This window comes from Corvus hawaiiensis, chromosome 9, assembly GCF_020740725.1.
Source record: "Corvus hawaiiensis isolate bCorHaw1 chromosome 9, bCorHaw1.pri.cur, whole genome shotgun sequence".
NCBI lineage: Eukaryota > Metazoa > Chordata > Aves > Passeriformes > Corvidae > Corvus > Corvus hawaiiensis.
The window spans coordinates 30,930,969-30,943,324 of NC_063221.1; the positions used below are offsets into that span (position 1 = coordinate 30,930,969).

A 12,356-nucleotide genomic window follows, 5' to 3' on the forward strand; every position below is an offset into this window, starting at 1 on the left:
TGCCTGTGCATCTACAGCATCCAGTGGGACATAAACTAAAATGCACTGCTGATTTTTCACTTCAGGCCAAGTGGGCAAACACAACTTTTGAGTGTTAGCAGGCACTGAAGGCATATTTTGCAAGCAAAAACAAACATGAAAAAATGTCAAAGCCACAATTCAGAAACAACCTCGTCTGACACCAAAGGCATTCATAACTCAATTTTAGAACCCAAACACCCAAGTCTGGGGAGCAGATGAGCAGATAGCCAAGGCAGAGAATATCAAATACCTGTGAAGTCATAGAGCTGAGGCACAGTTTCCATGATCACGCCAATCAGAGGTAGATACAGCATTGCCACCCGGGCCTTTACCTGGGGGTCAGCGTACCGCGGGTCCGAGTCGTGGCTGGACAGCAGGTTGTGTACCATGTTGATGACCTTCTTATGCAATCCAAATAAACTGTTAAAAGACAGTTGGGTCATGCACATTAGTTAATATCTTCAAAGCAAACTCTCTTTTGTAACTAAGGGGCTTCAAAAAGGAAAAAAATCCCGTTTTTTATTTTTAACTTCACACGAACTGCCACTGCATGTGTTTTTTTGATCTCCCACGGATTTTACAGATGGCTGGTTTTTCACTGTGCCTTGTAAAAAGGGCAAAAGTATCTTGTGGAACGTACACCCAATATAATGTGGACACTCATATTTTCCATTACATACCCCCAAAGTCCCAGCTACTGCTGTGCTGAAGCATTGAGCCTACTAAAAACTATTAGAAAAACTTACGGAATATGGAAAACAGGGAGAGAAACTTGACACAGTGGGTTTAGTAAAACTATTTGTTGCATTCTTTTTTTTGTTTCTATTTAGCACCATTTACAGAGAGACAAACCCTCCAAAGCCAGAACATTGCTTTAATCAAATGATCAGGAAGTTTCTGCTTCAGCTGCCCACCCTACCCCATGCAATTACTGAACTAAAACAGGAGACTACAGATCCATAACTCTGAATAAAAAGTGGCAAAGACATGAAGGGATAGAAGGAAAAATAGCCAAAATGGCCTCTCTCATTATTTAGATGCAAACACTGGCAGAGCCCTTCTATAGGGCACCAGGTGTGACCCTCCTGGAAAACACAAAAACTTCCATGAATCTCTCAAAGACTCTGCTTCTTTCAATCCCCTCAGCCACCACGCAGAGGCAAAACTCTCCCAGAGCAAATAGCAGGTTCTCTCTGCAGCTATTTGCTTCTGAAGGCAAACCAGCCAAGAAGACACTTTACCCCATGCATGAAGCAGCCAAGGAAGCTCAGACATTAGGCAGTAGCAAAACATAAGCTGCAATGTTCAGACCTGAGGTATTAAAACAAGTGCTGAATTTCAGGCAGTATCCACTTTACCTGAAAAGTAGAGGTGAGTTCTGGTTAAAAAAAGAGGCTTTGACTGGATTTTTGGGGGTTTGAAGTGACTAAAAGGCAGCAGTACAGCTTGGGAGGACATTAGCTATTGGAGCTGCACGTCCTCCCTGTGGCTTTTAATCAAGCCATAATGAGATCCTGCAATTGCTTGTTTGTGTAATTAGTGAGAGCCTTAACAACTAGGAAGGAAACACTTATTTAAGTGACTGGTTCCTTCAGATTAAGGATAAAGAAAAGTCTTTGTATTATTTTGAAGGAATTATTTTGAAACCTAAATCATGTTTTTAAAAATTCAAGGGAAACTATCCCGCAGGCCATAAAACCGCAGATAGGGAAAACATCCAAGCAACACAGTGTAATTCCAACCTAGGGATCCATGGATTTCTTTGTCACTTTTCCAGAGCTGAGTGGCCACTGTGGTGGATCGATCCATAGTGGAGAGGAGGAAATGCAGCCCCCTGCTCTTCCTGCCTGATAAGGCAGCGAATTGATCTCACCGCCCTCCCACCGTCCCCTTCGTTATCTCAGTCCTGGCCTGGATCTCTGTCAACACCCACCCACACTTGCAAAAAACTGACTCTGGCACTGAACTCTGAGGGCTGAATTCTGATTTTCGCACTTCTGGCCTGCACCATCAGCCAAGATGGGCAGTGTGGGCACTGCGTGTGATGGCCAAAGCACCCTGCAGCGTTTGCAGAGACAACTGTGCAGGGTCCAGCTGCTTGGACCGTCACATTCAGCTGGATCCCTTCCCCTGCATGCTTTGTTTGTCCTGTTTTTCAGGCTGCAGGTGCTCTGCAGGGCTGCACCGTGCCCTGGCACACGGTACCCTGGCACACTGAGGGATGTATCCAACACACACCTCCAGGCACCAGGGAACTGACACCCTTTCTGTCCAACTCAATCCAAAGAGTTCTTATAAAATGAGCTAAAATTGAACATACCTTGTTACTGGAGCAAAAAGAGCAAGGACAGAACACATTTAAGGCTCTGGATCACCTATCAAGGCCTAAAGCAGGTCTCTAACACAATAAGAAACTAGATGAATATCCCTCTCCACTTCTGCTACAGGATAATGAACTGAGAACGATTCTGAGCTTTTTCCATTTTTCCAATATTTTATGGAAGGCAAGTCTGAGCTCTCTGCTGGCGATATTGTATGACTGTTAAAAGTCTTCACAGCAAGGGAAGAGCAGAGCTGGACAGACTTGGTTTACTTTATCTGATAGATCTACCAGGGCAAATACAGAGGGTTTGAGCTTGAGAAGTCAACAAACCTGAAACTGCAAGTTATTCTGGAAAACAATAAAAAAATAAATGTTTTACAGGTATATATCTCCCCCAAATTCAGGAGCTTTGATCAAAATGCATCTCCAGAGCTGAGAAGCTATCAGGAGGCTTTCTCTGGCTAGACAAGGTTCGAGAGAGGAGCTGTCTCCCCAGCAGGCACCCGCAAGCTCCTTTGTGCAGAGATTACCATCCCGGGCCAGGCTTAAGGGCTTGGTAGGCAGGTAGAGCACAGAAAGTTTGTGAAGAACAAGGGCAGATACAGCCAGAGACAGGGCCTGATTTCTAACCAGTGAACAGGATGCTCCTCTGGCACAAAAAGGATTTCTGCAGACAGCACATATGGGTAAAGATTTGCTGCTTTTTCCATTTCAGGCCAAACAAATGGGACTGCAGTGTGTTATGTATATATACAGGAAAATATTCCAGTTTATGGCATCACTTTCTTCTCCAAGAGGAAACAGAATGAATGTTTACCTCCAGAGACCTCTTGGCAAAGGGGCAGAATTAGCCATGAATCATCAGCATTTGTCGACTCGGCTGATATTTCTGAGTCCACCTTGAGAAAAATGCCTGTGAGGGAACTGAGGACTGTGGAAGCAATCAATAATTTCCATTGCAACCCATTTTAAAGAGGCAAGGCAGAAAACAGCCCTAAATAACACAAGGAACAGACTGGATGTCAGGACTACAGCAGAAAATTATTTGCTGCACAAGCCAGGCAAGTCACTGACAAACTCTGCATGCTTGACTCTATTTGTCTATTTATGTAACCCACAGGGGCCTCATCAATGCATAATTTACTGTTAAAAAGAATTGGGAGAACCACAGGCAAAATACACTGTAACATTTAAAACCACCAGCAAGAGAGGCTTCCTAAATGCTGGAAACTATTTTCTTGTTACAATTGAGAAAAGCTATTTTCCTTTCAGAGCTCCAGCAGTGCCCCTGTGGCACCTGGGGGCTCCAGCAGGAACCTCCTTCCTTCTTCTCAGCTGGAAAAACAGGACTGAAATCAGGTTTACAGAGTCTGGGATGAGGAAGAAACACAAGGGGCAAGAAGAAAGAAGATTCTTCAACAGCTGTTTTCTTATCATAGCTTACAAATTTAACTAACTTCTGGCCATGCCAGGACTTTCTTTGCATCCACCATTTGCTTGAAATCACAGAAAACTCTTGAAAAACAAAACTTTGTAAAGATTTACCCTTCTGCATCAGGATCTAGAATGACAGCCAGTTCTGTGAGCACCAGCCCAGCCAGGTAATGCTGCTGGCGGAAAGGCACAGACAACTCAAACATGTTTGCAATCTTCTGGTCTTGGACATTTGTGGAGAACCCAGAACTCTGAAAAAATCAAGTTTCAGAAGCTGCATCATGAAAAGAGACAAAGCTTAGGAAATACATCAGAAGCAGTTTTCAGAATTAAAGACAACCTCACACCTTTTCCCATTTTTTGTTTGGATCTAGGCACATCTACACTTAAATTCCAGCCCAGCTCAGTAACCCTTTCATTAATTCTGTTCGTTGTTACTGTCTTCCCCTGTAAGGAAAGTTAAACCAAATAACCTTTTGAAGTGGATTAGTTAAACTTTTAACTCAAGGATGCTCTTATTCAGGCTGAAGAAGGCTTTAATTTGATTTAGTTTATGTGACTTTGCAACTAATTAATCCACTTGAATGACACACTAATTCAAATTACTCCTTCTGAGCAGGCCAGGACTAAGCTGCAGTGAGCTCAGAAGTCCCTTGTGTTGCCAGAAAAGGGTAACACCGGGTAAAGTGTTTTCTTTGATGGCTCATTTGTGTTTGTCCAACATAAGAGGGGACCAGGTCCCTAAAGACAGTGTGTGGTCACTACCAGGAGAAGGATATGGCCACTTTTTTTCCAATAATAAAAGATCAAAAGAAATCAGAACCTATGTGGCAGGAAAAGCTGACTTCTAGCTAAACTCTTCCAAAAATATTAGCAAGAGGGTCTGAAGGTACAGTGATACAACTGCCTCATAAGACTTAATTCTCAGCACCGAGCTCAACTTGTATTCCCAGAGGATCCTGGCCACAGGATCCTTCTCAGTACCTGGGAGGTGGCTGAAGACACGGATGGTGATGGAGATGCAGGCGGTGTGAGCAAGCTGCAGGGTAAATTCAGGGTGACATAGTGCTCATGGCTGCAAATGATGCGCAGGAAGTCCAGCCTCAGAGATGCCAGGTTGCTTGGATTTGTTAAGGAATACAGCTTTGAAGACACCTGCAAAATCCAGCCCATTGCATTGCAGTCAGCACCAAAAGAGAGTGTAACTGCAGGGTGAGCCCCCCTGTCCCACCACTGCTCCCCAAATTCACTCCCAAAGCAAGAACTGGAGAGCTTGGTATCATTAAATGGTCACACCCATGTCCACATCACTTCTTTGTGCCAGAGATTAAATTCCTGACACGCAGGAGCCATACATATCCCAGACATATCTCTCAACACAAGATCTATAAACCAGTCATATTTAAATAACCAAATGAAGAACTGCGGACTTCACATATTGGGGGGTTGGAACAAGATGATTTTTAAGGTCCTTTCCAACCTAAACCATTCTTTGATTCTGTAATTCCCACATCCTATTGATTTCAGCAGGGAGTTATGAGTACCACAGTGTGATGCATTAATAGCTCCAAGATGCTGTTTTATACAGTATCTTTTATGTATAAAAAATATAATTAATGACACATAATGTATGTAATCTACAGTAGGCAACTTAAAATCTTAAATGCTCTTGCTATTCTTTTGCCCTTTATAGAGAATGTTTTAGACTCTGCAGGGAAAGTGAGTCTAAGCTTAGTCTCACTGATCCCTCGTTATCTCCTCTGTACACAGTGTCAGAATGGATGTTTGTACTCAAACAAAACTTGGTGGCTCAGGGTGATTTCCCTGTCACACTGCAAATGGGGGAAGACACCCTGCATCCCCCAAGGGATGGAAGAGGAGCTCAGTGATCAGTATGATCATCCAGGGTCACTGTGTCCTTGAGAGACCACAACAGTCTGAGCTCCCTCACAGAACCTCCCACTCATTTTTGATTCAATTACTCTGAACGTGGTGAGGAGAGGAAATAATTCTCTCTTCCTGCTGCATGTCCATTCACTCCAGGGAGTGACTCCTAATTCACAGTTAACAGTGTAATCAGAGAGGCGTAAACCCTAAATCACCTCTGAGAATGCCCCGCTCTAAGAAGACCTGAACAGTGGAATTCTGTGTCCATATTTTAACATCTGTCCAGAGAAATTTAACAGTAATAGGCTCTGCCATGGTTCAGTTAAGCCACAATGTTTATCCGCATTTACCTGCTTGTAGCAGGTCTTAATAAGAGCAAAAACAAATCCTCTGTCCATGATGGACAAGAGATCATTGAGGAAAAACGCGAGACTGGTGTTGAGCCGCTCGACCATTTCCGTGTCCTGGAGAGAAGGAAGAGAAAAACAGAAAGCAGATGAAGAACCCTGTGTGTTTTCAAGCAAACAAGAGGCAGGAGGGCTGGTGCCTGAGCTGGGCTCAGTGTAATTGTTTGCCATCACCTTCTGGAAGCGGGAGACTATATCACCAGCGATTGTGCTGACCAGCGCAGTCACGTCATCCATGAAGCGCTCCGGGAAACGATTCTTCCTCGGCGCATCCAGTTTGTCAGCAAAATACAGATGATGCACCATGCTCTTCACCTATGGGGATATAAATTACAGCACAGCCACTTGCAGTTGCTGCTGTTTCTGTTTGAAAGCAGGGGCTGGGAGACATCAGGGAGGTGTTTGGGGTTTGCTCACCATCAGCTCGAAGAAGAACCAAGCCTGCTGCAGGGCCGCCTCGCGCACGCTCCCGCTGCACACAACCCACTGCAGGGCCAGCTCCTCATGGAAAAGCTGCACAGAGTCAAACCCAGAGTCAGCCTGAGCCTCCAGAGCAGCTCCCAACACAGCCCCCATGAGAAATGTCAGCACGGTCCATGGCAAGTATGGCAAACAATGAGTTAAGCAAACTAAATAACTGAGGACATGACAGCAGTGGTGGCATCCCATAAAGAAATCCCCAGCTAACAATGAGGGATGAGGTTATGACATGTGATGTGAGAAACGTTTCACAGCATCTCGCTCCAGGATTGAATCTCAAGTGTCAAAAGAATTTTCCGCCCACCCCCAAGAAATAATAATTAAAAAAAAAAGTTTGGTGCTCAAATTAGTTTAATTTAAAAAGTCTACCTTTCTGCCTGGTCTGATTTTCGCAGGAAAAAGGAGTAAAAAGTGGACATATAAAGTGATTTGTACAAAGATGTATATTTACTGTGAGAAAGGACTTAAAACAGTAAGAAAGAAACACGGGGCTCAAACAGCTCTTGGATTTCTTTTCTCAGGATGACCAACCCACAGACTGACGGTGGCAGTGGCCACATTTTCATTACACAAAAACTCAGGCATTTTGCCTTTCTGACATAGCATAGGAGGATCTCCTCTCCTCTCCTCTAAGGGAGTTCACTTTCAAGGTGACTCCCATTCCCTTTCTGGAGTCTCTTTGCATTAACACCTGGATAACTGTGCTCAGCACACTGAGCCATCCAACACATTTTCATTTTGCACACAAAATGTATCATTTACGTGTCTAGACAGTGCTATTCATATTTTTTGAAAGCCAGTAAAAAACTGGCCCCAAACACTACCATTAAATCAGACAAGCTACTCCTGATCATTTAATTCTTCCCAATTCAACTCCAAATACTTCACATTCCCTGCAGCCTGGATATTCAGAGGTGTTAAGCACCAGCAGTTCCTAATGACCTCGGGCGGGGGGGGAAAAAAAAAAATCAGGCTATAAATAAAAGAATAAATTGCATCATGTTTTCAGAATGACTTGACCTCCCTGCCCCACAATATCAATTGTCTCCACTGAAATCTACCTTTTTGGTTGGTAATCGTCCTGTTAATGTTTGTAAGAAACTTGACGTCTCAGTGTGCGAAGACATACGATTACAACTTCGATCCGTAGCCTACGGAGTGGAGATGAATGAATGATGACAGGACATTAAAGTTTGCCGTGGATGGGTTTTGCAGCTCAAGGACAACGAACGTTTACAAAAATACTCTTCCAACTGTAGGTTTTTACAGCTTTTTAAGCATTCTCAAACTCTTAGCCGTTTACAGATTGGGTCTAAACAAAACGACAGCAATTTTGATTGGTTTTAAGACAAACAGGTTATTTAAAGAACTGCATGTTCTGATGCACAAAGACAATGCTGCAAAGCATGAAACTTTTCCATCGTTGCATTTTATCAACATGCACAGGTAATACTTGAAATTTCAGCCCATACCTCTCAATCTACCAGAGGCCAAGCACAGGGGGATGTACCCACAGCCACGCTGCTGCTGCCACAGGCAAGGAGAAAATCACTCAAGTTCTGCTTCTGATGGAAATAATTTGCCATGAGAGCAAGTGAACTTGGACTAAAGATTTTGGGAAGGCTGATAAACTGGGAAGGAGGAGAAGTTGAGAGGTACGTTCAAGGCAACCATGCAGTGGAGAGCAGCAGGCAATGGGGGCTAAATAAACTCTTTCTGACTGAAGCTGCTGTAAAGTTTTCATACTTTGCAACACAGAACAATACAATTGGCCCTGGCAAATCACTGCCTCCAGCACTCAAATTGACACGTTTTAAGAGAGAATTCCACACGTGGCAATCAATTTGGGTTCACAGTATTCCACTCAAACAAGTCATGAAGGATTACTGGACGATGAGTACTAAATGCTTGATGAAAATGGCAAAATGGTTCACGACATCGAAAGGAATGGCAAACATGAACAAAACTATGAAGCTGTGATTAATGTTCCCACTTAGAAATGTGCTCCACCTGAAGCTGAAACTAGTGTGAGAGAGAGAGAAAAAAAAGAAAACAAAAGCAGTCACAGCATTTACATTTCACAGACCAGCAACCACTGAAATGAAAGGAGGGGACACGTTCACGCGATCGGAGGTTTTTCATGCAGTGTGGTGGGGTGGTGAGGGAAAAGATGAAAATTTATAAAATCAAACTCAAAAGTTTTCAAATAAATAAATAATCATTTAAAAAAAAAAAAAAAAAAAAAAAAAAAAAAGAAACCACCAAACTGGAATATGCACTGAAAGGAAGATATTCTACAGGGAAACATCAGGGAAAACAAAGGCAGAAAAACCTCTACCGAAGACACCACCTGTGTTGACTCTGCACTTGGGCTGGGGTTGGATCCCCATGGGGCTGCTTTTGGACCACCAGTGTTTACCCAGGAATTGGAGCGGTCTAAGCCCTGGGCATGTAATAGAAAGCAGGTGGGAAAGGAAAGAAATATTACATGTTGCATGCCATACAGTAGTCAAAGTTCAGTCCTTACAAGCAATCAAAGTGGGTACACTGCAAACACATCATCACTGAGAACTGTTGGGGCAGCCTGAATTCTCAGGTGCCTGTCGAGACATTGACTCCAGAGGATTGTTTTATATCTCATGTACATACAGCACAATAATCCTGTCCACAGCTCTGGTGTGGCCTGTGCTATCTGGAATGCCTGACATTCAAAAATTCTCCTCCTCCTGAAAAATCCCACTTATCCTTTGCTCAGTTTAAACCCATTCCCGCGGAGCCAGGTGAGATTTACACTGTGGTAGAGGAAAATTGGTGCTCAGATGGGAGGATGCTCGCTGAGGTTTCCAGCACTTTCAGGGCAGTCCAGAATTCATAAGCTCTACAACTCTTACAGAAATGCTGAGAAACTGAAGAGGCTGCCTGTCAACCCTCACAGGTTTCCTGTCTATGGAATAAAAACCCAGCCCTGCTGGCAGAATAACCCTGTGGACAGGATTTCACATGGACACTCAGGCATTTCCTCTGGGCACTGTGGCAAAGAGAGGAAAGAGCACATACCTTTTCTGGAACCAGCCTGCTTTGACAAGCAAAATATTTGAAAAATCAACCTGCTTTTCAAAAGCTTAATCTAGCTTGTACTCCAGATTCTACTGCAATGGATCATTTTGGCAAAATTACTGTGGATCTCTGCTCTCTTCTTCTTGAGACACTCAGAAAGAAGGAGAAATTTAAACTTGTGTAGTCACCCAGGCTGCTCCCAAGTCAGAAGTATTCAGGGGGATGCAGTGGGCTTCCCTGGCTCCCAGGAAGCAGCTCTGACTGAGACAACTCCTTATAAATGCCACACATTGATTTTGACAACCCTCACCTGAGCAAGAGCTTTCATCCTCATTTCTGTGCCAACTTAGGGCTTTTTCCCAATACATAAAGCAAAGGTGCAGCCCATTTCATCCCAGTGGTCAGCATCAGCTGCAAAGTCCACCAAGCCCAATCATCTGTTTCTCTCAGCAAACTAAAATCCACCTCAAGGTTGTACCTGGCGTGAGAGCTGTAACCTGGGATTCAAACCATTAATCCACCGAGCTCCTCTAGGCAGAGCTCAGCAGTGCTGTAATTTTGCTTAAGATGTCCAATAAAAAAAAATACTGAACACATAAGGAGAGTGTTTTAATCTCAATTACTTTTTGGCAGGAATAAATCAAAGCCCTGTGCCCTGCTCAGCCCCATAAACATGTTTTATTTTGCTCACAGTGATTTAAAGTCGAAAGGACTTTGCAGAATGCTGAACTAAGCTCGTGTTTTGTAAAATCAGGCGTAATTTTGAAGATGCCTTTATCCCCCTCACATTTCTCTCTCAGGTTTCCTAATCTTGTCGCTCTGGTTCTGAGGATAACAACTAAACACATACTGTGTTTGCAGAAGCAAAAGTCATTTTGCAAAAATCTGGAAAGGGAAGGATTCTTTCCTCTTCAGAAAACAAAAGAGTACGAGAGCTTCTCATTGCTTGGCACAGTCCCTCCAAAGTTCACAAAGCTGCTGTTAAATTCTGGTCTGCCCCTGGGGCTCAACCTGCAGCTGGGTCTGTGCAGAAACATAACCCACACCTGTGAAAATCCACTGGCAGAGCAATGAAACTCCACAATGTTTTCTGGGTTTTTCCCAGCACATCTCCAACATTTCAGGATCATCTTAAACATGTCTTTTTAGACATTTCATAGATTTTCTTTAGTAGGGAATAAAACTTACATGGTTTCAATTCACAAATGACAGCTAAATGAGTGACAGACCTAAAACCTCCTCTGCTGTGACAATAAACAGAAATCTTCCAAATCCTGTAAAGGGTTTTCAAAATGAAGTAAGAAGGTGGTAAGGGAGACTTAAAGCACTTGTACCACACCTCTAAATATCTTACATTAGAATAAAAAATAACACAAGACTGGACTTTGAACACTTCCCTCAAACAAAACCTCCACTATTTGAGTTGTTTTAAAGCAGAAAACCTCCTGTGATAGGGAGCCTGCATTTCAGATTAGAATCTAGCTGGGAATATTCCTTAAACCATTACTTGGAAAAACAATAGGAATTTTTGCACCCTTTGATTCATGTCAGCATCTCAAGAAGTGTCTCATTTTTGTCTACTGATACTAAGAAGTAAAAACAATTATAATCAACTAAAAGTCTGTATAGCCAGACTGAGGTTAATTCCTGATGCTCAGACTACCCTAAAGGAAACTCTTCCCTCAACAATTATCTATGGAACAGATTTTCCTTTAAAGCCTGGAGTACACCTCTGGAAGAAAATCTCTCTTCATTTTGTATTGTGACATTATTCACCAAGCCAGCACACGTTAAACTTCTGATAGCCTGGGTAAATTCCATATGCACATCAGTGCCTGTGGCATTTCACAAAAGGTCAGGCTTGTTTAATTAGCAAGATACTGAAGTGGTCTTTAAAATATTTTAAGACTTCTAAGTCCAGACTTTGATGTAAGAAATAATCATTTGCCTACCCACAATTCTTCAGCCTCTTATTTGGTCAGCAAATGATGTTGTTATTCATTTAAAATTGGTAACCTCTTCCTCAAACTGTGTTTTTCTTGCTCTTATAAAACCCAGCACCAGCCACGTCAAGCCTGTCTGGTCAGGGTGGTAGCTTTGGTAACAATCTTGCTCCTTAAACTCCCACAGGAATTTAACAGCTCCCTGAAAGGGCTCAGGAATTCACCTGTGCTGGAAGAGTGAAAGGTCATGGTGGGAAAGAGTCTCACCTTGGTGAAGTGATCAAAGTTTGAAGAATACAAAAAAAAAAAAAAAAAAAAGAGAGAGAGAACCCCAAAGCAGCTCAGGCACCCCTCTGAGGGGAGGAAATTACCAACACTGCCTTGTCCTGGCTCATCCCACCTATTTTTGGCACAAAATGAAGGGCTCAGATTGGGACTGTGGTGGTTCTGTGTACTCAGAAGCCACCAGCAGGAGGAGATGGTTTTACTGATGCCTCAAGAGCCAGAGTATAACCATGCTGGATGCTCTGCATCCACACCGCAATGTCACTTCTTAGTGTGGGAGTCAGCCCCCCTGTGCCTCAGCTGGCCAGACTGTGCCTCTCACCAACCATCCCGAATCCTCTCCGGGCCACACAGGGACCAGGAATATTCCTGCTGTGTGCAAGATACCTGCTCTGGACACAAGGAGTAGAGAAATCTGAGCAGCTGAATGCAGAGGAGAGGAGAGCTTGGGACTGGGAAGGAAGAGTAGGGTCAGAGGGTGCAAGGTTTGGGGAGACACAATAGAGCTGGGCACAGGAT

At 43.4% G+C, this 12,356-nt stretch overlaps 1 protein-coding gene across 17 annotated transcripts in view; it reads right to left on the reverse strand.

The window, feature by feature from the left end:
* The window catches only part of DOCK7 (dedicator of cytokinesis 7), a 92,733-nt gene that overhangs the window by 23,462 nt on the left and 56,915 nt on the right, over positions 1-12,356 (reverse strand). For 8 of the 17 annotated variants that reach the window (XM_048313321.1, XM_048313320.1, XM_048313318.1 and 5 more), the window contains exons 23-30: positions 8,903-8,995; positions 7,614-7,703; positions 6,490-6,585; positions 6,247-6,387; positions 6,016-6,129; positions 4,763-4,933; positions 3,890-4,029; positions 272-441 (exon numbers count right to left, since the gene is read on the reverse strand). In XM_048313321.1, the coding sequence (XP_048169278.1) occupies positions 272-441; positions 3,890-4,029; positions 4,763-4,933; positions 6,016-6,129; positions 6,247-6,387; positions 6,490-6,585; positions 7,614-7,703; positions 8,903-8,995 (1,015 nt within the window). Of the gene's footprint in view, positions 1-271; positions 442-1,278; positions 1,380-3,889; positions 4,030-4,762; positions 4,934-6,015; positions 6,130-6,246; positions 6,388-6,489; positions 6,586-7,613; positions 7,704-8,902; positions 8,996-12,356 lie in introns of those variants that run through there. The other 9 variants (XM_048313325.1, XM_048313324.1, XM_048313323.1 and 6 more) reach the window with 4 other exon arrangements.